This window comes from Daldinia childiae (assembly GCF_008694065.1).
Source record: "Daldinia childiae strain JS-1345 chromosome Unknown Scaffold2, whole genome shotgun sequence".
Lineage (NCBI taxonomy): Eukaryota > Fungi > Ascomycota > Sordariomycetes > Xylariales > Hypoxylaceae > Daldinia > Daldinia childiae.
In genome coordinates, this window is record NW_022984643.1 from 2,336,130 (window position 1) to 2,362,784 (window position 26,655).

General features: G+C 45.9%; 4 protein-coding genes across 5 annotated transcripts; 1 reads left to right on the forward strand and 3 right to left on the reverse strand.

Moving 5' to 3' along the window:
• Positions 1 to 920: 920 nt before the first annotated feature.
• On the reverse strand, positions 921 to 2,047 carry GL218_01544 (putative endo-beta-1,4-glucanase D; the record flags this gene model as incomplete). The annotated part of the gene is made up of 4 exons (XM_033578017.1): positions 921 to 1,207; positions 1,260 to 1,394; positions 1,686 to 1,844; positions 1,990 to 2,047. The coding sequence occupies 4 exons, from the start codon at positions 2,045 to 2,047 to the stop codon at positions 921 to 923; spliced, it is 639 nt and encodes a 212-aa protein (XP_033438993.1).
• A 986-nt stretch (positions 2,048 to 3,033) lies between these two features.
• GL218_01545 (ATP-dependent RNA helicase dbp2) lies at positions 3,034 to 8,200 on the reverse strand (the record flags this gene model as incomplete). The annotated part of the gene is made up of 16 exons (XM_033578018.1): positions 3,034 to 3,089; positions 3,149 to 3,295; positions 3,348 to 3,476; positions 3,938 to 4,045; positions 4,102 to 5,070; positions 5,133 to 5,260; positions 5,348 to 5,479; positions 6,204 to 6,226; positions 6,281 to 6,360; positions 6,431 to 6,646; positions 6,710 to 6,818; positions 6,872 to 7,088; positions 7,153 to 7,697; positions 7,757 to 7,839; positions 7,897 to 8,078; positions 8,148 to 8,200. 16 exons carry the CDS (start codon positions 8,198 to 8,200, stop codon positions 3,034 to 3,036), a joined length of 3,177 nt encoding a protein of 1,058 aa, XP_033438994.1.
• A 676-nt stretch (positions 8,201 to 8,876) lies between these two features.
• Positions 8,877 to 9,677, reverse strand: GL218_01546 (Allergen Fus c 3; the record flags this gene model as incomplete). Its single annotated transcript, XM_033578019.1, has 2 exons — positions 8,877 to 9,390; positions 9,451 to 9,677. The coding sequence occupies 2 exons, from the start codon at positions 9,675 to 9,677 to the stop codon at positions 8,877 to 8,879; spliced, it is 741 nt and encodes a 246-aa protein (XP_033439368.1).
• A 13,546-nt stretch (positions 9,678 to 23,223) lies between these two features.
• GL218_01547 (uncharacterized protein) lies at positions 23,224 to 25,770 on the forward strand (the record flags this gene model as incomplete). 2 transcript variants are annotated; one of them, XM_033578021.1, is made up of 1 exon in its annotated part: positions 23,224 to 25,770. In XM_033578021.1, one exon carries the CDS (start codon positions 23,224 to 23,226, stop codon positions 25,768 to 25,770), a length of 2,547 nt encoding a protein of 848 aa, XP_033438992.1. The 2 variants fall into 2 exon arrangements, with proteins under 2 accessions (XP_033438992.1, XP_033438991.1); XM_033578020.1 differs by having other exon boundaries at positions 24,436 to 25,770.
• Between the last annotated feature and the right edge of the window lie 885 nt (positions 25,771 to 26,655).

A 26,655-nucleotide genomic window follows, 5' to 3' on the forward strand; every position in this document is an offset into this window, starting at 1 on the left:
CCAAGTTACATATGGCCTCGGGCAACAATCCGCGCGATATATTCTGACCACCAGATAATGCAGGCTTACTTTCCGGCCCCCATGAGTAGTTGTCGGATGACGGTTCCGATGCGGATATTATTCTCGACCATGCGTGGGGGGGGTCTTACGACCTGACTTGACCCCGAGACGGGGGGAGGACAACGGGATGAAACGATGCCCTCTCTCGTCCATAACGTTGCATGTGTCAGCAAGCGACATATCTCCTGGATAATAGACCTCTGGGCATCTAGGTAGCAGCATTCAGCTAAAGAGAGCTCATATGAGTTCTAGTAAGCTAGCAAATCTAACCATTCAACCCATATTGAAGAAGCAACCATATGCCTAAGAGTTATCCATCAACTGAAATGTCATAAAATCTCGAAGACAAAACGCGCTTCGGCTTGAGGAAGATATTAGAAGCTGACAAGGCACCATGATACTATAGCAGTATTTGTGCCCAAAGGCCCAAACCACCCACACATATCTACCATGGGACTAGGTAGACAAATAATCTTTAAGGAAACGTGACGGATGCTAGCAATGCTAGATACTCAAGTAATGAATGTATACTTCATATTACAAGCTACTGTACAGGAAGTATAAGAGTGGTGTCTGATAGACTGGTTGATTTGATAATGTGATATCTATATGAAATATATTGTCTGTCTCTATACACACTGCATAATGTAGAGAAGCAAGCCATAACTATTACTACTAAGAGTCACGGACACCAAACAGAGCGAAGCTTCGATACGTGATTATATATTCACGTCTAATAAGTAACAGTAAACTCATGTGCACGTAGATATCTATCCATCCTCCATCCTCTGCATCCAAGACTTATTCCGGGCACTTACTCAGCTCCCCATCCCCTCCCCGTTCTCCCACCCTTACCCCATCTAGCAAGTAAACACCTTCGGCCCCGCGGGCTGGTACTCCTTGCCGCCGTTGTTGTAGATATTGATCATGATGCCCGGGTCCGTCGCCTTGTACGCGCCGGGGAACGAAACTAGCCCCCCAGGCTGCGCAGACCCCGAGCCGCCGCTGACGTGCACCTGCGCGCACGAGATGTAGAACTGCGCGCCGCCCGCCGCGGACGCCGAGTGCAGGGCCACGTGCTCGATCCGGAACAGGTAGTCGCCCTCCGCTAGGCACTGCGGGATGGTGAAGCTGATTTCGGATTTTCCTGGTTGGGGGGTTAGACAGGTTGATGTAGAAAGAGGAAAGGAGGAGCGTACCGTTTGATGGCCAAGTGTATTGTCCGCCCGACGCCGTGGGCATGTCCTGGTATACCTTGAACCACACGTTTCCGCTGCCGTCAAAATCGGCGGCGGTCTTGCCGGACGGGACCTTGGCCATGTATGCCGAAAGGGCTAGAAGACGACATCAAGTTAGTAATACATCTCATCTCATCTCACCTTGCCCAGTTTCGTCCTATCCCAACTCGCCCAAATAAGAGGCAGTCTTAAACTTTAAGGCTTCACCTATCTGCGTATATATATATATATGTGTGTGTGTGGTAACGTACTACAGATCGACAGACACGTTAGCATTCACCCCAACCTAAGCTGAACTAGAGCCGCAGATCTGCGTCTCGGCAGCAATCATTACGTACCCTCCAGGATGATAGATATTCGGGTTAGCAACCCAAGTGATCTGCCCACCGGCCTTGACCTGCGTGGTATCAGGGGCGCCGCCGGCAGCCCGCTGGTAGCAACGAATAGCATCCGAGTTGACGTCGGTCACAGGCCCATTCGACTGGAAGTTTGCCGTCTGCCGAACGGAGCTCCAGTCCGATGTGCCCGCGAGCTTCGGGAACGTGTCTATAGTGCGAGACGCTTTAGTTAGACCTGCTCTTCATACGTAGGTACCTAGGTAGGTATATCATATCGTCTTCATTCTCAACGATAGAAAGATGAAGAACCAGATATTAAACTGGGTAGTGAGTGAGTGAGTGAGTTTACGTACAATGCGGAGCGGCCTGGGCGCTAGCTACGAGGAGCGCGAATGCTGCTGCGGCCTTCATTGTCGTTAAAAGTCTCGTGATGCTTATATATTAGGTAGGTAGTTATATATATATATCTAACTAGACGAAAAATGTAGCTGAGAAGACGGATACAGCATCAATGTCCTACGCAGGCAAACAACATCCACGCCGCACCAACGCGGAAGCAGAGAGGTCATCATCTTATAGTATTATTGTTAAGCGGGAACTTGCAGAGGCCTAAATCGAGACGGAGTCTGTCCTTGCGTTTTCCAGGTATGGTGTAGTCACCCCTGTGTTTGCGGATAAAAAGAGGTCATTTCCGGTTATATTGGGTGGCCACTCACAAGCACCCAAATCGACCTCGTCTGGGTCTCGCTGCAAAAACTAGTCGGCAATACTACTGAACACACAAATGACGCACCTATCTAAGAATAGGGTGCGTATATCGTGAACATGGGCCAAGAACATTCGATTCCCGGGAAACCCGGTACGGTGAACGTTGATTCTTAGCAATATTTATAACTGCCTCAGTATAGAACTCTCATGTTAAGGCAGTAGACCTTGAATTCATGCTACGTATTCATTTGCCTTGTCTCCTAGCGAGAACAAGACAGATGCCAGTCTACATATACATATGACCTCGTAGTAGGTCTTGAAGCAAGTCCAACCTGCACAAGTCAGTAAACAACATACCTCTCTCTCGACTTGGAAGTCAAAAATTGGCAAGTTGTACAATCTCGAGTCCAGAGTTGCTTCTCGTAGAACCAAAGCAGAATTCTGCATTTTCCACGTTCTCTCATGTTTCTGTAACGCCTGCATCTTGTTGGGTGACCAAATTAGGTAGTGCGAGTTGTGTAAATCTGGATGGACATGCACAGATACCTTCGCAAAGTGTCGACACGAAACGACGTCTAAACATCCGTACCTCTAAACACAACGCCATCTGTGCATATGTGCAATAAAAGAAAAGGGAATGCAATCCGGCAGATACCTTACGACGTTTTAAAGATCCCTATTAAAGGTTATCACCATCGTCGGTTGTTGATGGGCAAAGAGTTAGCGCCGCCAGCACCACCGCCGCCTATTGAGAATAAATGTTAGTATTGTGTTTCTGAAAACCTAAAAATCGATAAGATATACCTCGGTGACCACCACGACCGTAGCCTCGTCCGCCGAAGCGGCCTCCGCCACCACCGCCGCCATAGCGGGCCATCTCATGAAGTCTAGGATCAATTTGCTGCTTAGCTTCTTGAAGAACTGCGACTAGATCACGAGCCTGCTTAGAATCTGGGAAGTTGTTAGTCATAGCCGTTAGTAATATTTATTAGTAGACACTTACTGTCAGCAGTAAAGAGAGTAATGGCAGTGCCATTGGCGCCAGCACGGCCAGTTCGGCCAATACGGTGGATGTAATCCTCCGAGTTGTTCGGGTAGTCATAGTTGATCACATGAGTGATGTTGCGCACATCTTAATTACAATCTAATGTTAGCAAAACCGAAAACCAATGTTTCTGTAACAAGTCCCAGCGACGGACGTGCTGTGCCTAAGTATATTTTCCGTGCTTTCTCCTTGGAGAATTGGGGCTGTCTGTTGCATCAACATGCCAATTTGGAGGAATTCCAATAATCTGGTCTGGGTCCTAGGATCTGGGAGTCTGGAGATAGCTTGACAGAATCAAGAAATGCCAAATCCGTAGCCGTACCACGGGGACAATAAGGTACGACAACGGAAGATGGGTATAGTGTATCCGCTATACCACGGGACCCCAATATTCCTGAATAGATGAGAACCACAAGACACACTGGGAGATCAGGCAAATGCGCGCAATCGAGAGAGCCCCTAGACATAGAGTAAAGCACAGCGGATATAACTCTGCTGGAAGTTGATACGGGGGGACGGGGAGGGGACAGGGGGATTTGCAATCATACCAATACCACGAGAAGCAACGTCGGTGGCTACCATAATGGGACTCTTTCCGGTCTTGAACTGATCAAGAACCCAGTCACGCTCGTTCTGCTGTTTGTCGCCGTGAATAGCTGCCAATGGATTAGTTTCAAGTCGCATCAAAAGTCAGACATTTGCATAAACTTACAGAGGGCCGGCCAGCCATCTTGGCGGAGGAATCGCGTAATCTCGTCAGCGACTCGCTTCGTACCTACGAATAGAAGGCATTTGTTCTCTTTGTTGTCCATAATCTTCTCAAGATGCTTGATCATACGATCACGCTTCTCACCCTCGGATACAACCTCGACGATTTGCGTAATACGATGGTTAGCAGACAAGTCCAGGGAACCAATGTTGACCTGAATGAAGTCGGTTTGGAATTCGGCAGCTAAAGCACGAACTTCCTTAGGCCAGGTAGCAGACCACATGAGAGTCTGACGGTCAGGTCGAATCTGACTAATAATCTTGCGAATCTGGGGCTCGAAACCCATGTCCAGCATACGATCAGCCTCGTCAAGGACTAAGTAAGTCACTCGGCGTAAGTTAGTCTTACCACCCTCGAGCATATCGATCAGACGACCAGGAGTGGCAATGCAGACCTCAACACCCTTAGTAAGGTCACGGATCTGAGGACCACGGGGAACACCTCCATAAACACAAGTGTTGCGAATGCGCGAAGATTTACCGAATTTGGTAATCTCCTGCTGGATCTGCACAGCCAGTTCTCGAGTAGGTGCAAGAACAAGCACGATGGGACCATCACCGGGAGCTAAGAGAGGCTGGGCGTTGATGTGGACAATTGCCGGAAGGCAGTAAGTCAGCGTCTTACCGGAACCTGTCTCGGCAATACCGACGACGTCGCGACCAGAAAGAGCCATGGGCCATCCTTGAGATTGGATGGCAGTAGGAGCAGGGAAGCCTTGTGCCTTGACTTCATCCATCACATATCGAGGGAATCCAGCCTCATCGAATGTCTCGACAGGTTTAGGAACATCGTGGCCTTGGATAGCTATTTGATGATCTTTTCGGAATCGCTCAACCTCACTAGCCGGTCGTCGTGCGACGGCATCGTCCTCCTTGTAGAAAGACTTCTCGAACTTGGGAAGAGTGCCGAGGTCTATCGAGAACAATGTTAGTTATGACATAAGTAAGTAACTCAAGAATCTGGAAAGAACATACCCCATGTTTGCTTGTGTAGACCAGCTCCAAGGTTAGACATTCTGTCACCGCCTCCGCCTCCGCTTCCACCATAGCCGCCGCCGCCACCACCACCTCCGTAACCACCGCTGTTACCGCCATAGCCATTGCTAGAAGAGAAGATATGTTAGTATTGATAATCAAGGGAAGTAAAAGTGCTATGGGACAATAGCAAAATGTCCAAATGGAATTCTTACCCGTGACCATGCTCTTGACGACCACCTCCGCCGCCGCCTCCATACTTGTCGTGGCCATTAGAGTAGCCTCCTCCGCCGCCTCCTCCATTACGGGAGTTGTAGCCACCGTAAGACATGATGTATTTTTTGAGTCTGTGATGGTCAAGTTTGAAGTTAGAAGTACGCGAAGTGAGAATGTTCAGCGCAAACGAGGAGAACGATGTCGCGTCTGATCTGCCTGAGCTGATTGATTGTAACAAACACTATCTAAGGTGCAGCGTGCAATCTGCAAGAAAAGGAGCGGAAAATGGGGAAATTATGAGATGAAGAGTTATTGAACTCGAAGTGATAGAAAAAAAGGTGCGGTGATGAGTTTTTGAAGTCAAGAAGAAACCCTGAGTCAAGTAGTTGAATTAATTTTTTTTTTCTTTAGTCTCGAGGGAAGCAACAGTCTAGGCCTAACAGGTATGCAGGGATGTGGTCTGTGCGCGCCCCTTCCGTTTTTTGCCTCGCGTCGTTGTTATTACATACTACCGAGGTACCTAGGTACATATCAATTTTACACGTCCGAAGTGAAAGTACGTTAAGAAAGTACATAACAGCTGCTGGCAGGTGCCATCAGCTTTCGCCACTAGCAGATAAATTCTTCAATTATATTTGCCTCTATGTAACCTGATCATTTTTATATACCACCTATCATATATGAGAGGCTAAAAGATACATCAAGGCTATGCCAAATACCTAAAGCAAGTCGGCTAGGTGAAGATACACTGAAATTCAAACGACTACGATCTATATATCCTCTCCAGATGCCCGCGCTTCCCTTCTATAGTGATTCAACTCTACGAGATTCGACACGATTTAAGCTGATGGAAACATTTCCCAAAAGCCAATTTCCATCTATCTCAAAGTTAGTATTACGTGATGTGATATATTTTATCCCAATTGTCTTACCCTAGTAGCGTGGATGAAGATCTTGACCAGCTCTTCTATCCTTGATGGGGATTGTAAGACTGCGTTCTTTTCCATGAGAGCTATCACCAACATTCAAATCAGTATTTTCCGATAAGTCCCAGGCAGTAAGTAGATAAGGGGCGCTCTCACCAGACCCAGTCCCCACCGCCTCCACGTAGTCCTCTTCGATATAATTTACGATCCATTTCCAGTATGTATTACCCTCCGTCTTTGTTCTTGGGTCGCCGTGAAGCTGTTTTGCAATAGCTCCATAACCAAGGAGGCAAGGGGCGAGTGCAACTTGAAGGCCAAGCCAATCTTCCGACTGCCCAATATCAAGGACGTATCTCGTGTATGCGGTGCATGCTGAGCTACGAGTTAGCAATTGGATGTCGATGTGAGATAGTGAGTAAGGTTAGGGCTTTATACCTTGATGCTCCTCTGTCGCCTCTATCTCTTCTTTAGATATGCCGAACTCTTTACAATAGTCGAGATGAAGTTTCATCTCAGTATGGATATGCGACACGATTTTGGCGCCCTAATTTCAATATTAGCATCAATTTACTTCTTATTTAATAACTAGGTCCCTACAGCTGCAATATCCTCCATATTCTTGGATTTGTACGAAGCCAACGCGTTTGCCCTTGCGAAGTGAACTAAGTATAGGTAATCTTGTATCAGATAGCCTTTGAACGATTCAAGAGGCAATTCTCCGTTCCCGAGACCGAGGACGAATGGATGGTTAATAAATTGGCGCCACACTGGCAATACGTCAGGTCGCTCTAATAGGTATTCTAGGAAGTGTCCCCTTGTTGACATTAGCAAGATGCCAATATCAGGATAGGTTCGCGTTGAGTCAGGAGTAAACTAACCGAGAGAATGGAAGAGTCAGAACTGAATGGAAATGATTGATCGGACCGTTCCCTTTTCCGTATCCGGGCGCGGTCTTGATTCCTGCTTCGACATACCGACAAGCAGCCTTGACGGCTTCTACAGGTTTCAGTCCTTTGGAAAGATTAGAGGCGATGGCAGAGGCAAGTGAACATCCCGTTCCATGTGTGTTGGTTGAGTCTATGTATGGACTCTCGATTCTCGTGGCCTGTCCATCTCCAAATAAAAGGTCGACGACCAACTCCCTTTCCTCAGGGGTTGTAGCTATCGAACCGTCTTTCTTAAAAGGCACATGGCCGCCTTTAACGAGAACCCACTTTGGTCCTAATTCCAGTACCTTCTGGGCAATTACTTCCAAGTCGTCTACACGTTGGATATCGATAGTTCCCTTTCCACTCTCGGAGAGTAGTAGTTGTGCCTCGGGAATATTTGGAGTAAGGATGAACGTCTGTGGGAGCAGCAGAGTTCTTAACTCATTCACGGCTTCCAGGGGTAGGAGTTTGGCGCCAGTGGTGGCGACCATAACCTACTTATATTAAACCATCATGATCTTCCTTGGAAAGACCATCAAGCGAATGAACTTACAGGATCCAATACCAACGTCTCAACCTTGTAATCCTTCAACGCTCGTGCTACCATTTCAATAGTACGTGCAGATGCTAGCATCCCTTAAAGGAATTCTGGATAAGCTTCAGCGCAACCAACTGGATGATCTGATTGCTCACCAGTCTTTACGACTCCAGGTTTAATGTCCGTAAAGACAGCATCGATCTGCTTCCTTACGAACTCAGGGGGTATGTGGTGTATATCACTGACACCAGTAGTATTCTGAGCCGTCAACGCTGTCGTGGCAGTCATAGCATAACAGCCATGGGCCGCAATGACTTTCTGGTCTGCCTCGAGACCACTGTTGGTTTACATCGACGATCCTGTCAGTTGAGGCCCTAAAGGTCGGATGATAGGCTCATGAACTTACGCACCACCGCTTGAATCGCTCCCCGCGATAACAAGAATTCGTCTATTGGCCATGATGCAACTATGTAGAGTCCTACGGATCAACTGACCTTCCTAATTAAGTCAGGGACTTATATGTACAGATTGACGATACTTGCACGAACTTCGCACGAACTTTCCCATGTTGCGCGAGATTTCTTTTTAAGTTCTTAATGGGTTGGACTTAAAGTAGCTCGATGAGTGGGGCTAATTCCATCATCCATCCACTCACCGTCGTCGAGGCCATTGTCTGTACGATACGTATAAGTCGTATGATGTATAGGTAAGTCACTAAGTAACGCTTGTCTAAGAAAAGGGGATTTCCCCCTATTCGCATTATCAAACTCGAATATCATGCAGTTTTCGAGAAAGAAAATATGCTGTATGGTATGGGACTTCTATGTTTAAATTAATGTCTAACTATATGTTAAGAAGTACTTATCCGGTAAGTATCTACCTCCCAGCCAAACTGAGCGTAGGTAGGTATAGTATAGTATAGTTTCTCGTTCCGATTATCCCATCCAAGAGGATATTAGTCGGTGTGCTTAACAACTAATTCATGTACCTAGTTGAAGTTCCTGACTGTCAACGTCACCTCCCAACCCTTAACTCCGTGCCGATCTAGTAGTACAAGAAAGAAAAATTGCCGAGTGTGAAAATGCATGATCTGATCCCAGTGCAGTCCTCCCACCCCCTATTTTGGATGTAATTCTCAATGTAGGCCTCCCGCGCCTGGAAAGTTCAGTTGCTCGTTGAACCCGTCAGTCCCTTCGCACCGTCCGAACAGCCAACGTAATCTCTCCATGTTATTCCGGAGTTCGTCTCTTTCCCCTTCCAAGGCAGCGCACTCGCGCTCTAAAGCTTGAATGTGACGCCGTGCCATGTCTAATACTTCTGCTTTGCTAACTCTACGGTCAGTCAAGTCCAACGATTCCCCTTCATCATCACCCTCGCCAGCTTGCATAGTTTCTGGTAAAGCATCTAGCAGGCTTTCAAAGTGAGCATTGAGTCTGTTCCGATACTGCTTTTCCACTTGGTTATGTGTGTCGCGGCTCTTTTGCTCCTCGACTGTAGCTGGGGGATTATGGTGTGTGTTTTTGCTTGTGCGAGAAGCACTACGGAGTCTAGATCTGCTAGAGTTTGATGTTGAAGACGTGCTTCCAGGTGAAAGTACTTGGGGCTGCTTAGACTTTCTTGACCGTGACGAATGCTTGTTCTTTTTGTGACTAGAACCAGTCGATGTCCCAGCCGATGGAACGCGCGGGCTCATTGTTGCTGCTCCGTACCCTGGCGGATAATTATGGCGATAAGTATCGGCAGCGTCGATGGACCTGGACTCTGGCGGTACGGCTTGGTAAAATGGGAGGCCAAAAGGGTCTCCTGTGGGTGTGGTGAACGATGCTCCGGTAGAAGATCCCATATTCACATCCGTTGGATTATGGCCACCCACAACGTAATGCGGGATACTCGGGACCGAGGCAGGAGGAAGTGACTGATTCTGGTAGCCCAGCATGCTTTCGGAGGCCCTGTCAGGTGCAATAGTTGGATAAGAGGCATACGAGACGTTTTGACCCTGTGATGATGCATGTTCGCCTCTGTAGTAAGTGTCGTCAGAAACGTACGTCGACGACAAGTGCTCCGAAGAAACCATCTGGATATTGTTGTTAGTAGATGATAATTGAAGTTTACTTTGCTGAAAAGGGATGTCTGTCGGTTGTAAATATGATGGCTTCGGGTCTGGACAGGCCGGTTTTATTTACTAGCCGTAGTCCTACGGGGAGGTTCGATGAGACCTAGTCGGAGGCATCCGTGATGCTTATGGAGCCGGCAAGGCTGGTAGGAGTGCCAATAAAAATAGACAGCGGGTAAGGGTGGCACCCCTCGGGGGCTTTCGGGCACACGGTAGGGGGGATCTAGATTAGCCAACCAACTTACTTGAACGGGTAGAGCAACTGAGATACCATAGCATCTAGCATTATACGGCATGTTCCATATAGAAACTTGGATCAAGTTTATGCTACACTCGACTAGCAGGTCTGAGGAATAAATAGTATGGAATATAACTGGAGGCAGTGTAGTAGATGGTACGCAACTATTCTACAAGAATAGTCAGGCTGGGTTGTTTCGATCCTTAGACAAATTTTCCCCAAGCACGAGCTCTCTTACTCTTAAATATGCCATGATAAGCAGACTATTATTGTTATCATACTAGCGAAAGCCTTTATGTACTGAGTAGTGACCAGCCAATATAACAGGACGCTTGCATGGTAGACGATGGGCTCTAGCTAATCTCCAAAAGACGCAAGCAAGGTAGCATGGATGTCCGGGCTTCGGCTCCAGAGGTCACTTGGGTAGCATCGAGTTGGGAGTATATGCCATGTGCCGGTGGGTAGAGGGTTCTTGGGATGGTACGGCATTATTGTGGCATCCTGATATCCTCCATGCTATTCGGCCGCTGTTCCCATAGGGCAGAACCAGAATCAGGGAAAATTCGGTACGAATGCATGTCCCCGAAGAACAGACCATCTTAGGATGTGGTTCTGATCGTGGACTTTTGGCACTCAGGTATTGCTTGAGGTAGGATTAGAAATATTGAAGGTTTCTATATGGAGAACTGGGGAATCGTTTCCCGGCAAAAGATGTTTTCAGTGAAGATCCTCCTGCGGCTCTCGAAACGCTCAGGTAGGGAAATTTTTGAGCTATCATGCTTTGTTTGGGAGTTATTGTACTACCTCGATACCCATGTCTCTCAATGCATTGACATGACCGCCTACGTACTATGTAACCGAGTCGAGTCTGTAAGAGGTGTATCTATTACGCTTAACAGAAATTTTCTCAGCCTCAGGCCTAAGGACGTCCATGTAAGAGAATGGCTATAATTGGCTTCTTGTTTAATATGAGCCTCGTTTCCGGTAACTCCTACGCGCTATAGATAATATTATACTTGGGTACGTGGCGTAGTCAGCCTATAGGTTTGTATATCTAGATGATGGGAATGAACTTCATCGGTCCTATTGTTTATTCACGTATTGAACCCCAGATCCCTTGAATCCACCACCGGTCCCGAGAGCTGAATTTAAGTAATATATCAGAGTTACTGTAGATATAATTAGGTAGTAATAATTTCGATATGCGCCTAGCTAGCTTATTAACAGCTTTAGAACGTATTGCGCTCTGGCATCAAGTGTTACTAAACATTAACAAAGGTACGTTACACAACTTCCTCACTGTTATAATTAAGGTCGCGTATCCTAGTTGATTCCGGGGTTGATGTAGTGCTCTGAAGTAAGCACATGTGCATGTAAAAAGAAGACTCAACTTACGGTAAGTCAGATAGAAATCAGCTCGGTTCCGGGAGGGGAACGCGCCGCAGATCTTTTAATGTCGATTCGTCCAATCAGCAACATCCCCTCATCGAATAAATGCAATCCTTCTCTTTACAAACTGTATTGTAAGCACGAGTTTCAGGCCTAGAAGGAACGCCAATGCCGTTAAGGGGGCGTAGTTCAACTGTTCAATTGTAGCGAGCGGATCTCCCCTATTCTGGTTCTTACGGAGGATTCTACATCTTGGGTTTCACTGGGTATGAATATTTAGGACGCCAATAAAAATAAGAAACTAAACTTACAACAGTTATCATAGCATCTTGCAATTTGTCGACTTGAATTGTATCAATTTAATAAACCTATAGTTATCACTGATCTGTTTACCTATTTTTACAAGATAGGGGTTAAACAGGACTCGTAATAACTTCATTCTCTTCTAAAGTTGTTAGCACAGTTCAGTAGAACTCACCTTAACATGCTCTAGGTGCATACCTATGTTTTTATTTTTATACATTGGTCCCATTGGCCACAGCTGTCTCACCTTGTTGAAACCAGAAAGGGTCGACGTTTTGCTAAGTTCGCCAAAGGGATATTCAATAACTTCCTGGAAAACTACCCCTTGATGAAGTTGGGTACGGCGCAGTCATCTCAGCCTAAGTGATACCTTGTATTACCGAACTGCTACTGACGATGCGATAGTAAACCTACCTAACTATACGAAACTCAACATTTATTAGCGAGTAACGTAGACTCTCACCCACATTGTCTGCGGGAAGCATCCGATCGGCTATATCGTTGCGCTATCGGTCACCTCGTAGCGCCTTGATTATAAGAGACGTTGCTATATAGTCGAAGAAGCACCACGTGCATTTCCCTATGCGGTGCTAGACTGGATAGATTTTGATAGGTATTCATGGACGAATCTAACGGAAAGCTGCAGGAGTTTGCACATTATACTGTTCGGATCTGCCACTTTCATTATCACTTGACCTGTGATTTGAATCGCATATAACTCTTTTCACTGGGCTTACATGCTTAAGCCACTCCGTGATACTCTTCAATAGAGTGCGACTTGGTTTTCAGGGCCGTTTGACAAGATTTCTACCTAAATTCCTGAACAGGTATGATAGCTCGAAATGACTTCCTGTCTCTTGGGGTTTTCTGCGAATGCAACTGGTTTACCATTCTGCCTTCACTAACGGCTCAGCTTAGATTACTGCAAATGAAATGACGTCTGTGAGAGGTTTAGCCAACAGGACTTGATGGATATCCTGCGAGTAAAACCAGAGAGCCAACATGTTTTTCAGCGGACAGCATGTGTGGCGGTGAGGAAGCATTGGTGACTGTTCTAATCATCTCCAGTATTCTAGTGCTTTGCATTTATACCAATATTTCATGGATGCAAGTGAGCTCGCAGAACCGAGTATGCATTGCGTTAGGTATGAAGAGGGAGAGAGAACCTTCACAACTAGCGGTGGCGATTGGGCATCAACTCTTAGCTAAAGTATAGTTGCCTTTCAATAACTTCAACGTCTACAGTATGCGACTTCATGGCTAACAATTAACACTAGTCCACTACAGAGGCCCCTTGGGGTACTCTGAAATAGCCAACATGATGGCATCTTTAACGAAATAAGCCTGGATTCCTCACAAGAGTCTTCTTACACTTGGATATGGAGCATTCAATTCACCATAACCCCGTGTTATATTAATTGGTGTTATTGACTGCTGAGGGCCACCTGGAGGGCTGCAAGTCGTGTTGGTGCTGTGAGGATGTAAGCAAGAAGTAGTAAGACAACTCTATTGAGCAACGAGAAATTATGAACATATCTGAAGCTAAACCGCTCATATAGAGAGAAGCTCTCTGTCTTAGGTGCCTCGACAGTCTGGGGATGTAAGATAGATACCTTGCTACCAGACCAAAGTTAACAGGTACATGACCTCTCTAATTAAGTGTATCTTGATAAGTTCACTTCAATGTCGTCGATACGTTCATAAACCCTCGGTAGGGTCACTTACTACCTAGAAAGCGATTAGTAGCCCTGGATGGATAAACCTAGGAAAACTATCTAAAGTATAGAAATATGTTTCGAGCTGCAGACATACGGTTACGAAGTATACATGATTCAAAGGGCACCAATGGCACTGCTATAATTCATAAAATACAAAGACGGATTAGAGCTCTGAAACATCCTTCAGAGAATATTCTATCAGGATGAAGCTCTAGTTGTTGTCTATGTTAAGCAAGCTAGTGCTCACGAGCGTATGCATCTGATTATGAACGGTCAAGACCTACTCTGCTAGTATCTTCGGTATATTGTGAAGACAGGTACCTAGGATGTCTAGAAGCTGAAAATGCCAATCCCCCTTTTCCAAGTCTATATTTTCCGAGTACATGATGAGCGTGCACCTCTGTCAGAACTTAGCGAGTTAGGTTCCTGCATGTCATCTCTGCAGGTATTATGAAAAACATATCACACACAGGCCCCTGAGGAGTGCTTTATAGCTAAAGTCTTCGATTTTTTGGCCTTTAAATAGTGCAATATTTATATATAGGTAGTTAATCTATTAATGGCAAACTACAACTTATATACTATGCCAGCGTACATTAACATTGAGCTTCATCCCGTGTATATAGATTTTAAGCCTACCTATCTACGTACTTACTGGTAACCTTCTATGTGTGTAACCATAATACAATTATAATAAGGGGTTTTAATTCGAGAGGTCGTTGAGGAGTCGTGTGTAACAAACTATTCAGGCACTTAGGCCCATACATACAAGAGTAAGCCTAACACTCCCCAGAGTTCCACGAACCCGTCACCCGCGGATATAATAAGCTTCACAGGATCGATAATCTTAATTGCGTTTTATAAATCTCTTCCCCGAGCTGGAAATGGATCACCCGCTTGGTTACGACGTCATTGAATAATAGCACATAACAGCACACCTGACGAATCGCGCTCCTTACCGCAGATGGCGCTGACCTGGATTTCATGTCAATACACACCTATACGATGACTTATAAGTAACCAATCGCAGTTCTCGGATCCGAGTCGTGTAACTATAGCACCAAGCACATCTATGGCAGATATGCCCTTCCAGAAGCGGCCCGTTAATATTAGAGGCGTAGAAAAAGGCGCCAGAACTAGGAGGGATTTCGCACATGTGCTGCGCCGTCGGTACTTTAAACTCTGTCAGGCACCAAAATGTCACGGAGAGCACGTCGATGGGTTACGTCGTAGGATCAATAGGATTACAGCGCGAGAGGCGTAATTTGATCCTTGCATATGTGGTAATGTACATACAAACCCAGCGGCATCTCCGGTTTTTATAATGCTGAGTACCTAACCTAAGGTATTACAATGTCTGTCTGTCTGTCTGTCTGCTGTATACTGTTCTACTATGTATGAAAGACATGGTCAAACGCTGCCTACCTATAATGGATATTCTAGTAGCATCATAAGAACCAATACGGGCATAAGAAGCAAGCCAATGGCGTTGCATTACCAAAACGGTGTTAATATGCACCTAAACACGCATGTAGGCAAACAGACATACAACACCTACGGTTCCTCAAGCGGCAGGTGTATGGATTTAGTTGGATCCTAAACTACGACACCAGTAACGAACATACTAAGTATTTTGTTGCGATGCCAATGCAACAAACGTGGGGGGTAAGGGAGAGAATACACAGACATGCCACCCACGCGCGAACTCAGTGCCCTTAGCTCGCCGACCTGATGATTGACACCTTCCCATAATAGAACTACGATAAAACGTGTAGTCGCTAATCGAGCACGTTGAGGCCTAGCAGACGCCTGTTCAACACATCCTGGCGTCGGATCGTGAGGATCGAAGGGCAATCACACCCGCCCGCTTGGAGGATCATGCTGACGTCTTTACCGGTAATGATCAACAACGCCCTACATGGCACATGGCAAACTTACAATCCTTAAGCAGCGAGGGACGTAAATACTGCGACACTGGCGGGGAATATGCTGGCGTGTTGAGGAGGAAGAAAGTGGAAAGTGGAAAGTTAGACGTTTAGCTTGTGACGGAGAGCTGGCTGTGCGAAAGCGAGTATCTGGGTTTACATGTAGCCAGCCCTTGAAACCCTCACGAATGAGGTCTTAACGCTAGCCAAATGCCGTAGGTACCTAACCTAAGGTAGATGTATAGAGATATAGATACTGCACATTCCAACAGAGTAACAGGGAGTCCGGCTGGCTGCCGAATTCCGGCAATGGGAAACTCTGCCCCGGTCCGCGCCACGGGCGTCTTAGCAGCACCGGGAAGGCTAATCGTGCGCAGAAGGGAGCCTGCAGTCGGGCTGGAATGTGACAAGAAGCCTGATTAGAGAGCGAAGATGCAAGGGAAGAAGCCGATTTCACACCGCTTTGCACCGGAACGAGATATGTACCATGTAGTGTAGAATCCCGAACCCTGGGACTCTACATGTAGCTAGAAGTTGCTTTTTGCTTCTTCGAAGTTTTCTGCGCAGCGGCTATGTACATACTTACATCTGTGCGTGCATGATGGAACAAACAAGATAGAAGTGCATCATCTAAATTGGTAAGTGAGCTAGCTATCTCTAGCTGATCAAGGCTGCTTTCAATATACGATAGCATAGAAATAGACAAACTGTCGATGTTTGATAGAAGACGCCTTGCCTACCTAAGTTACAGTAGATTCATCCCTACGAATCCTCAACGGTTTTTTTTCTTTCTTTTTTTTCTTCTTCCCCCCTGATCTGCGAATCGAATAGAACTTCGCTACTGCACGGAAGCCTCTTAGTCTCGTGGGATCCGATATGCAATGCAGAAGCGTGATTGCTGCTGACAAGGGACCCCCCTCCAAACACCGGCGTGGTTCCAGCCGCGTTCTGCGAAGAAAGATTCTTTTACTTCTATGTAGGTAAGGTAGTTAATAAATAAGCTAATTTACATTTTCTGCAGTCTACCCGTCGTAATAAAAGGTGGCGCTGCGCACGGACGACAGAAGCTCGAATCGGGCTTATAAGAAATGAGTAACTAACTAAATAAATACCTTAGGTTAGGTACCTAACCTATGTAATACTAACTTACCTAGATTTAGTTAACATAAAAATAAGGCCTCGAAACTTATGACCCGCGCGGGAGTTTCTTGAAAATATTCCGCTGTCTTAAAGTCGACGGGCTGATTCAGATGCTAGAGAAGGCTGGAGAGACAGGGTTTACGGGGTTGGTGTTGCAACGCTGAGGTCAGTGCTCGTGTATGTAGGCCGGCGCAACGGTAGAGATGGATTAAAAGGGAAAGGGGGTTAGCTATATGATGCTTGATATATGTATGGGCATACCTAATGCTTGCGGATATCCTGCAATTGCTACTATGTACACTCAGTCGTATCGAGCGATGAAGAAGCTGAAACTACACTACACTAGGTAGCTAACAGTACTGCACACTAAACGCTGGACTATCGTACACAGGTCGTATCATACTATCGTTAGTTTGTTCTTTACACCGTACCGACCTCCCTATTTGGATGGTTCATACTACATGATAGCGAGCCTACACTACCAGACTTACACGGTAGCAAGCCTAGCGTTAAGCTCCTTGATAAGATTGCAACTCTAGCGTACTGGGGGGTTAGCAAATGTTTGCCTTTTTTCCTCTTCGAGGCAGCTGTTCGGCTACTTCCCTTCCCTTCGTAGCGAATCGATGGCAATGTCTATGCCTGGGATCTCGATAGATGGATAATAACTCCGAGTAGATGGCGGAGCCGCAACGTCTCCCCACTATGTAGGGAGATCTATGATATGGTTAGGATACATCCATACTGTTTCTCGTCTGCTGCTGTTTGACTAGGACTAGGATGGACTCGCAGCATGTGTAAGTCTCATGATCTGGATTATTCTAATATGTACCTAAGGTAAAAAACCCCAGGTTATTCACCTCTTATCGATTCAACCCCAGAGGCTAACAAGTGCCGGCAGTTTGAGGAGGAATATGTACATACATATTAGGTATGCAGAAAAAGGTAGTTAAGCCATAGAAACACCTTTGTTAGGGATCTAGGTAGTTGACATTTACCTAATCGTCGTATGACTTGATGAAATATCATACTGCCGATCTTGACACTGTCATAAGCTAGTACGTATTTGCTAGTCTAGAGAATGACAAATGGTTAAGTCGAGGAACGCTCTTAGCGGATCGCTGTGCTGCATAGCGAGTTCGTGAAGGATTCAATTTTCCTAAGATTGGAGTATGCATCTTGTGGTTGTGGTAGTTATTAGAAAGCGGAAGAATTTCAACCTTTAGGTACGTTTGCTTCTTACCATGGTAAGAAATCATCGTCTCCTAATTAGGCCACAAACCATTGAAAATTAACTCCCTTTCCGCTGCGTCCGTCAAGTCCGATCCGTACGCTTATCTACATGTATTAATATGTCTTTATATTACCGCATGCATACTCATTTATTATAAGCGTGGCTATTATATGATGACAGTTAAGCATCCATTCTATCTTACCATATACGTCGTTGATGTTGTTTATTGTCGAATCTATGTAGGTAATCTATGTATGCGTTTAGCCTGGGGAGTGACGACGTCGATCTGCTGGGATCCCGACGGCTTGGAACAATTATCCCAAGCGAGTTGACTCTTGGGACCACTAAACACTCGGTTCCAAATGATCTTCGATAGAATCTGGGACATACATTACATATTACATATGCTATATGCACGCGGTAGGGGGTTAAAAACATATTGACGAAACCTGCAGCGTGGAAATACGCACCAATTCTGCAAAAACAAGCCGTTTAATAGCAAACGTGCTTAATGCCTAATGACGGCAGGTTTGCTCTACACTAATGCAAGTCGTCGGTCTGATGCCTTTGCGAGCCGTCTTGCTGATTTATTGTTTACCTTAACCTACCTAAGGTACCTAACAGAAGGTAATTAATGAAATTACCTATGTTTACTAATGTATGTTTTTGCCCGGCGGCCGATGCCGAATCTTCTGGGTTAAGTTCCTTGATTAAGCTCCTAAGGTTAAGCAAGTCATCATCTTCCCTGCCATTAACAAGTCTTCAATAGACCTAAGCGGCCGGTGTTGGGACCCGGTGGGCTGTCAAATGCGGGTAGGCTGGTAGCTGGTAGGGGGTTACGGGTACGGGTACAGTCAAGGTCCTTGTACAGAAATTATACGATACGGCCCAAAATACGGCCCAAATATGTTCAAATATTTACTGTGGTTAGTTACACGAGTCGATTCCTCCACATCGAAAACGGCTACGTATTGTGTATATTGTATAATCGGGCTATCTCTACGAGAACATAACCTCCGAGAGGAAGTTAATTGTTGATCATTACCTTAATATAGTTAAGAAACCGACGCCTCGCGATTTTATGAGCCGTGGAGCGCATCTGGAGAACCAATTCAGGGACCGTAGGGATTTCCAGATAAATTCCAGGGGGGTTTCGGACGCTTAGACTCGTTAGTCCAAGTGCTTCGCGGATCGTCGCAGTCAGTTTCCGCGGCCCAATAATAAGTATCAATTCGAAGCCTTAATAGTACCATAGCACCGAAGCCGTGGTGCTTTGTGGTGCTTTGTGGCTTATCCCCCTTTTTTGCGTCTAATTAATAGTAGGTACGCGGAAAACGAAGGGACAGGACGACAACGACGACGACGACAGGACGAGCGCTTACTGCAGTAAGCTATTCGGGGTCTATGTGGATAATAATTTCGTATTGTCTACGTAATTCAAGAGTATTAGTGCATTCTCACAGTAAGAATAGTAAGGATACCCAGAGTATTCGACCTGCAGGACGTGTGGTAGTAACTTATAAGAACATGTTAGGAAATAAGCTAGAAAGAATGGTCTTCATTGCCGAGATTGCATATCGTAATGCGGTTGAGTAACCAAAAAAAGGAGACTGCATTAAGAGATGAGAGATGAGAGATATTTTGTTAAAAATCTTAAGATGGACCCAGACTCTTGGGTCTGTCATAATCACCAATCACCCACGCAGCCTACGACATTGGCCTGTTCTGGAGCCGTTTGTGCCTGCATCTTATGTACGAATATACAAGGTATATCCTAGACGACCTATCTCGTTTTCAAACTTATGGCATTCTCCGCGGCCAGTTATTATGTAGTGTTATTCATCAGTCAGCCAAGCCGGCCGGTCCAGTGTCGGTGGCTTGCTTTGTACGTAGCTCCGAATGTCGTCAACGCTTCTGTAATTTAGCTACTTAGTTCCACTAGAGCTAGAAGCGAAAATCGCACTTGGACTGATACTTAAGCTAGTAGGAGTGGAGGGTAGTTTGCCTTGTAGAGGGAGTTGGATTTCTATGCATGTTGAGATACCGACCGGGGATCTGAGGTTACAAATCAATCTTATTTGACTGAATACTCTCTGAATAATTCGCTTTCGCCTTTCGCCTTTCGCTATTCTAATGGAAATAGAAATGGAAATAGAAATGGAAATAGAAATGGAAATGGAAAAGAAAAAGAAAAGACTTGCATGAGGACTGTGCTTCCATTACATGTATGCGAGATACCAGTACCATGTATACCCTTGTAATAATTCGCGTGTCGGGATGCCAGTCTGTCTCGAAAAGTAATGGCGCGGTCTTGGCATTTAACCCTTCTTAAAGAATCACCAGTTATACAAGCAAAATAAATAGTAATAAAATTATAATATATATTGTTTTATTTGCAAAAGGCCATTATACCTTTTTATCATTTTAGTTTTTTTATTGGGATAATAATGTGCTAGAAATATAGCTTTAAACATACATCTTTAATAACGTTTTAATATACCATATTAATATACTTATAATTCCACCATTTCTACAGCAATAAAATTATAAAAAATACCTTTAATAATAATAAAAGCTAAAAAGTCAATAGGTATTTTTTTCTATTTTTTATTATCTTCTTTTATGCTTTTCTTTACATATATTATATGGTGTTAAATTTGGAGGGAAATGCCAAGACTGCGCCATTACTTTTCGAGACAGGCTGGATGCTTGAAACTCAGCTTAGATCTAAGGGCTAATTGATAGCTGGGTAGCCTTGAAGAAAGACAAGACTAAGTAGTTTAGATCTGACCATTCATTGACTGTATCGTCACTTGGATCATATGGTATGGCGCGGTTGCTTTACAATAGGTAAACTGTAATAGCTATCATCTAATAAATCTAAAAATTATTATTATTACCTAGGTATTACATATTACATAAGGGCAGGTAAACTAACGGTTGCCGTAGAAGCTAGCTTTGACAGGCAGTTAGCTACTGTTAGCTACTGTTAGTTAGGTATTAGTATATAAATTCTTTAAACTAGCACACTGCCCCCCCTAATCATAACCAACGGTCCACGGCAATTGAGCCACGATGGAGCCGTCGAGGACGATCTATCCTGCTATTTTGTTTGACGTTGATAGATACTAGTTGACGCCCCCGTTCCTTTACTTTGCTTTGTGTTTGTTTCGTTTCATGTTTCTATCCCAACTTCTAATTCTGATTTCCTGGCGGGCGAAAAGCGCTTACATACATGTTTACCGTTTACCATACGTCACTTTTCCTTTACGACACTTATACATTTACGACCGACACTACGACGTACGCTGCCGATCAAAGTTCTCGAAGGACTGAGGCTAAGAACAACTAAACGGGCTGGCCTGTAAGTCGAATATAGCACAGTTGGATTATCCGAATACACATTACACACACACTCGAGTCGAATTGAACGCTTCCTTTCCGCATATGCGCCAACGTGCTCCATTTATCCCATCGAACTCCAATAAAATAAAAGAGGGCGTACCAGAAAAGCGTAAAGCTGTGCTGTGCTGTGCTTGACTGCAGTACCGCGGCATCTTCTAAGCCATCTCGACTTACACATTTATACGACAAGGTACGTCTTTACATTTGAGCCAGAATAGTATTTCCCCGCTAGCTTGTGTATGTCTTATCACAGCCGTGAAAGACTGCATACTGCACCTAGTATATAAAACTACATTGTATACCTTGTATATTCTTTTTTTACCCGTTGAATAAGTGTTCGAACAAGTCTGAGACGGACCTAAGCTTATGGGGTTCTCCTGTTTCGTACCATACTACGTCGTAGAGGAATGCCTACTATGTACGAGTGTACCGAATTTGGCTGTAGCTAGACTGCAGTGTAACAAGGATTCATCCTCAGTGGGGAGACGGGGTTTGCAGGGGACATCAAGACCCTGAATGCTGGTAAATTTGGACGGGAAGTAAGAGATGTTGATCATCAGGATACCTTTCGTACGAGCGCCGCTTCCTACATACTTGAAGTCAAGAAGAGAGAGAGAGAGAGAGAGCCCAATGGCGTAGCCGTAAGCGTAGTCGTCACGATGTTGTGCGCGAGGTCTCCACATTGCCAGGTTGTTTTATATGTACAATATAGATCGCGTCCTGTCCTTTTTTCCCTTTAGGCTTTTAGATGCGGTTTTACCTCATCAGTTGCTAATCTAAATCTCACTATCCTAGGTAAAACAGATCTGACGGTTGCCGCGCTAGATCGATTCTTTGAACGCGAAGCTTATTATCCTCGGCCGAGTCATCGAATCCGTTTAGGAGGACTTTGGGGTGGAAGAGTCTAAAACTACTATCTAAATGTGCCGGAAATAGATCTCGCGATTATCGAGCGCTCTTCGAATTATCGTCAACGGATATTAGTGGTCTATCATTTACAGTAAAAGTTTCCGGAGGCAAGAAAGGTGACAACTATCTGATTCTCTCCGGGACGTGCTCGAGTTTCTTCACGCAAAGTTCCATCCAATCCCGTTATATGACTGGCTCTTGGCTTACTCGGACGCCTCTTGATTGTACCTGCATATTATACAGCCAATATATCGGCATCAAATTGCTTGATTTCCAATTGCCGGCATTAACGAGAGTGTTTAGATCACAACATCGACTCCGAATATCGACTTTATACCCTGGACCAGACGCAGCCCGAGGAGCACATAACGTTCTCGCCTATGTTGTGTACCGTCGAGTTTGACGGGCACCAATAATATTTCTTATAACTCTTCATACTGTTTCTAAGTGTGAACTATCACAAAGCTGACTGCAAGCCTGGGTCGTATTCGGGGCTTGAAAGAATATGAGTTGCGAATAGGAGTCGCCACATTTTAAGATATTGAAGCATCAATATCATTAAAATATTTCATTACTTATGTTTCTCTGCCCCAGTCACTCACGATCTATTTTCCTCTTATTCACCCGTTTGAGCCGGGAACGAAACAGCAACCCACTATTGACATACGGAAATTCAACTGGGGCACAGTCAAGCAGCCAAGGGATCCAACTAAAGCGTAACAGGACGTCTCTCACTTTTACCGACCAACGACCCTTTACCCCTGTCTATACCCTGTTATACCCTGTTACATCCATTACATCCAATCCTACCCTCGACCAAAACAGAGTTGCATGATAATTCGAGGTACATATTGACAGGCCCCCTCCACTATACCTCCATCGCGTCAGTTCTTTATATCCATAGCCAATCTCCCTAACGGAAACAGAGGTGGCCTGCCACACCGCCCCCACAGTTTCTCTCGTGGCTATCTGCGCTTTCGCAGAGCCTCTCACGATACTCGAAATATTCGAATCAACAACGACTCGGGAACTTTAACCCCGAGTCGAGCTGTTCGATTTATCGGTACGTGAGAATAGGCAGGCGCATCTCTTGCGTTAGACGTATACAACAATGTATTCGTCAATGCCCTCTAACTCATACGGCAAGGAGCAACGCTCGAGAGCTACGACTGGTGCCCGTTCTCATACCCCCGAGACTGGCTACTCTTCAACGGCTCTCGCTCCTAACATGCCACATAACCAACGCTCTCACAGCATTGGCGATCTTCTCGAACCGGCGATGGACGGACCACCCTCGCCTGAACGCATCCGAGTGTTCAGCAATCACATCAAGCGCAACTCGAACGCTGACAAGCACCGAAGTGAACTAACGATGTCGTCGGGGTCGTCCTCGCGTCTTTCAGCAGCATCGGATAGGCAATCGTGGAATCAGAGCCGGGAGAGTCTTGGCTTGTCGAGAAATCCGTCTCAACGATCCTCGTCTACAGGTACACCATCGCATGAACGACCTGATAGCTTACAATTCTTTGGAAAGGGGATTTTCCGTAAAGGTAAACTTCGCAGAGGAAGCAGTGATCAAGGTAGCTCCAACAGTTCGTTGGATGTAGTCGAGACATCAAATGAGTCTAAGGAGCAGCACTTTATCCAGTCCGTGTTCACGCGACGAAGGGCACTGAGAGGAGAATCCAGTGGGCCGACCCAGAAGAAGCTACAGATCTCGGGGCCTTATAACTTCCAACATCTCACACATACGCATAAGGATAGCGTGCCTGATCTAGACCAATCGAATCGCCTAGAGCTCGTATCGGAATTCTCAGCCATGCAAGGACGACGACACACCGAAGCGTTTCTAGAGGGAATCCCGAACGGGGAGTCACGATACCCAAGCTATTCCTCTGAGACCTTCTATCATCAGGAAGATCCATCAGTAGGGTTGAATGCAGATGGAGCACACTTACGAGTATCACAACCACCTCCGCTACCGCCGATACGATTAACGAAGCGTTCTCAGTCGCAGGATAAGATCCGTGTTCCACCTCCTCGTCCACCTAGGTCTCCAATAGGAGAAAATAGCATGATGCCTCTAAGACAACCGGTACAACTATCACAACAGGTACATCCCCCTCCAAGGACATCTAGCCGAACATCGGCACGACACGACAGATTTGATTCATTTTCTGGGCCGTCTGTAGACTATCCTGGAACAAACGTTAACTTCCGAAACCCACAACCGTTTGCTCCCAGCTCGCCATCAAGGGCGCAAACTCCGCATGTGCCACTCGTCTCACCTGTACTAGAATCAGAATATGAAGAACCTTCGCCCATGTCTAAGGCGCCTCATGCTGTCACCACATCGGATGACGTGGCGTGGCCCTTGAGTAATAGTATAAGTTCCCTACCCGATGTCCCAGAGGAAGAAGAGCATCATGCATCATCTCGACCATCCCGATCCCGGATGAGCGTTGCGAGCAACCACTCTTCTCTCAGGGGCAGTATATCGGTCCCACTACTTCGCCAGTTCTCCATGAAGCGAACGACTAGCAATGCCTCAGATACTCTGGGCAAATTCGATTTTAGCTCACAGCGTGCAACACACGTGAACACTCGTGAACAGTCAATTGTCGGTTTTGGTGGCGATAGCTGGGAAGATGACATCGATTATTGTTACGAGCATGAAGCTGAAGCGAACTGTGACTACGCCTGGGAACGACCATCATGTGATATAGTATATCCGCAAGAAGTACGAGGTCGGTTATTAGGAGACCAGACCGAAACTGTCATTACTTTTAATCGTCTTTCGGATGGGTTCCTATCTCCTGGAGATGTCCCCATCTTGAGCCCAGCCAGTCAGGTATCCAGCATAACCGCTCAAGAAGCCTTGACACCGAATCTAGCCCTTCCAGTAACTTCTAACTTCTCGCTCCCACAACGGAAGGCTTCAGCGCAACTCCTTCGTGATAGCTCGCGTGCTCAATCCCCCGAGCGCAACTTCAAGGAGGCTCAGGCTTTTGGCCTGTCACCTTCGCTTCTTATCCCAGACGATTACCACCAGCAGATGCTTCGATACGAGAGAGAAGAATTAGACGACGACAGCGATGATGATGAACTAGTCATTCAAGGAAATACCCTTGATGAGCCTATTATCAAATTCGGCAAGAACCTTAAGCCATCAAACGCTCGTTCAAGCGCTTCGACCACCGACTCCAGGTTTTCGGAACATTCCATGACCTCCAGCCGCCACAAGTCGACGACATCGACCTCTACGGGCTTTACTCGATGGACCGGTAGCAGCATGTCTAGCTGGCAAGGCCGCGACTCGACGCAGCATATCCTATCAAAGCCTGTCAGCGAAACCGGACCCGTTGTCATCGTCTCGCCTACACAGGCGACGATGCCAATGACACCCATGTCAGCTCTTAAATTCGACGAGGAAATCTCCCCGAAGCAGGAGCCTACCCGTGAGAAGCACGGAAGAACACAGTCACACGCCGGGCTACTCATGAGGACTAACTACGAGGCCCCGCCCGCCGCGGAGCCGAAGCCAGCGGCAAAGGAACCGCCCAAGACCCGTAGGCGCGCCAGGACTACGAGCCGGAGCCATGCCGCTCCGCTCGCCTTGTTCCCAACCGTCACTCCTCTTCCCGGCGGCCGTATTTGATAGGCCAACTTAGCTACATATCAGTTATCTGTTTATATATTTACTGTACTTGAACTATTTATGCATAACATACCCGCTGAACGCAACACTCTTTACGCTATCTTCTTACTTGTACACCCAACAACACCGTCGGATCATCCGCCTCGGACAAAAGCTTTTCTTTGATTATTGGTTTTCGGATATAGACTACTACTACTACCCTATTACCACCACCATCATCATCATCATCACCATCGCGGCCTTGGAGCTAGCCAGGAGTTTTTCGGGGACTGAACGACCCGCGGTTTTCTATGTTATCGTGACGGACATGCATAACATGCCCGTTCACTATTGTGCTTTGATATCTTGCTATTGATTGATATAGACACCATGGCTTTCGGCTTACGGGGCGGGGAAGGAGGCATATCATATCTACCTATGTGTATACCTTTCGCATCTGTCGTTTCCGCGAATACCTTGGTTTTTCCTTTTTGCTCTTGCTTTTGCTGCTTTTATCATCGACACATCACCACAGAGCACACACATACGCGCACACACACACACCCTAGAGCCAGCGACGGGCAACTGAGAAAATTTCCTTTTTTACTACTACTCCCTGTATTGTTTGGTCCTTCTCGCTTTTTTCCTGCATAGAGAAAAGTAGGGGAGGGGCGGGACTGGTCAAAAAGTTTCGGTGCGCGGAGTACCGAAGTGCTTTTTTGTTGTTGTTTTTTTTTGCTCTCTGCCTTGCTTTGGAGTTAATTATGTTTTCTGCTTTTTTGCTTAGTGTTTGCTTTGCTTCGACGGTCCCGGGTTATGATGGGTTGGAAAGCATATATATATTATGTATGTGTGTGTGTTGTATATGCTATACCAAGTACGTCGTTCGTTGTAGAGAACACGGGT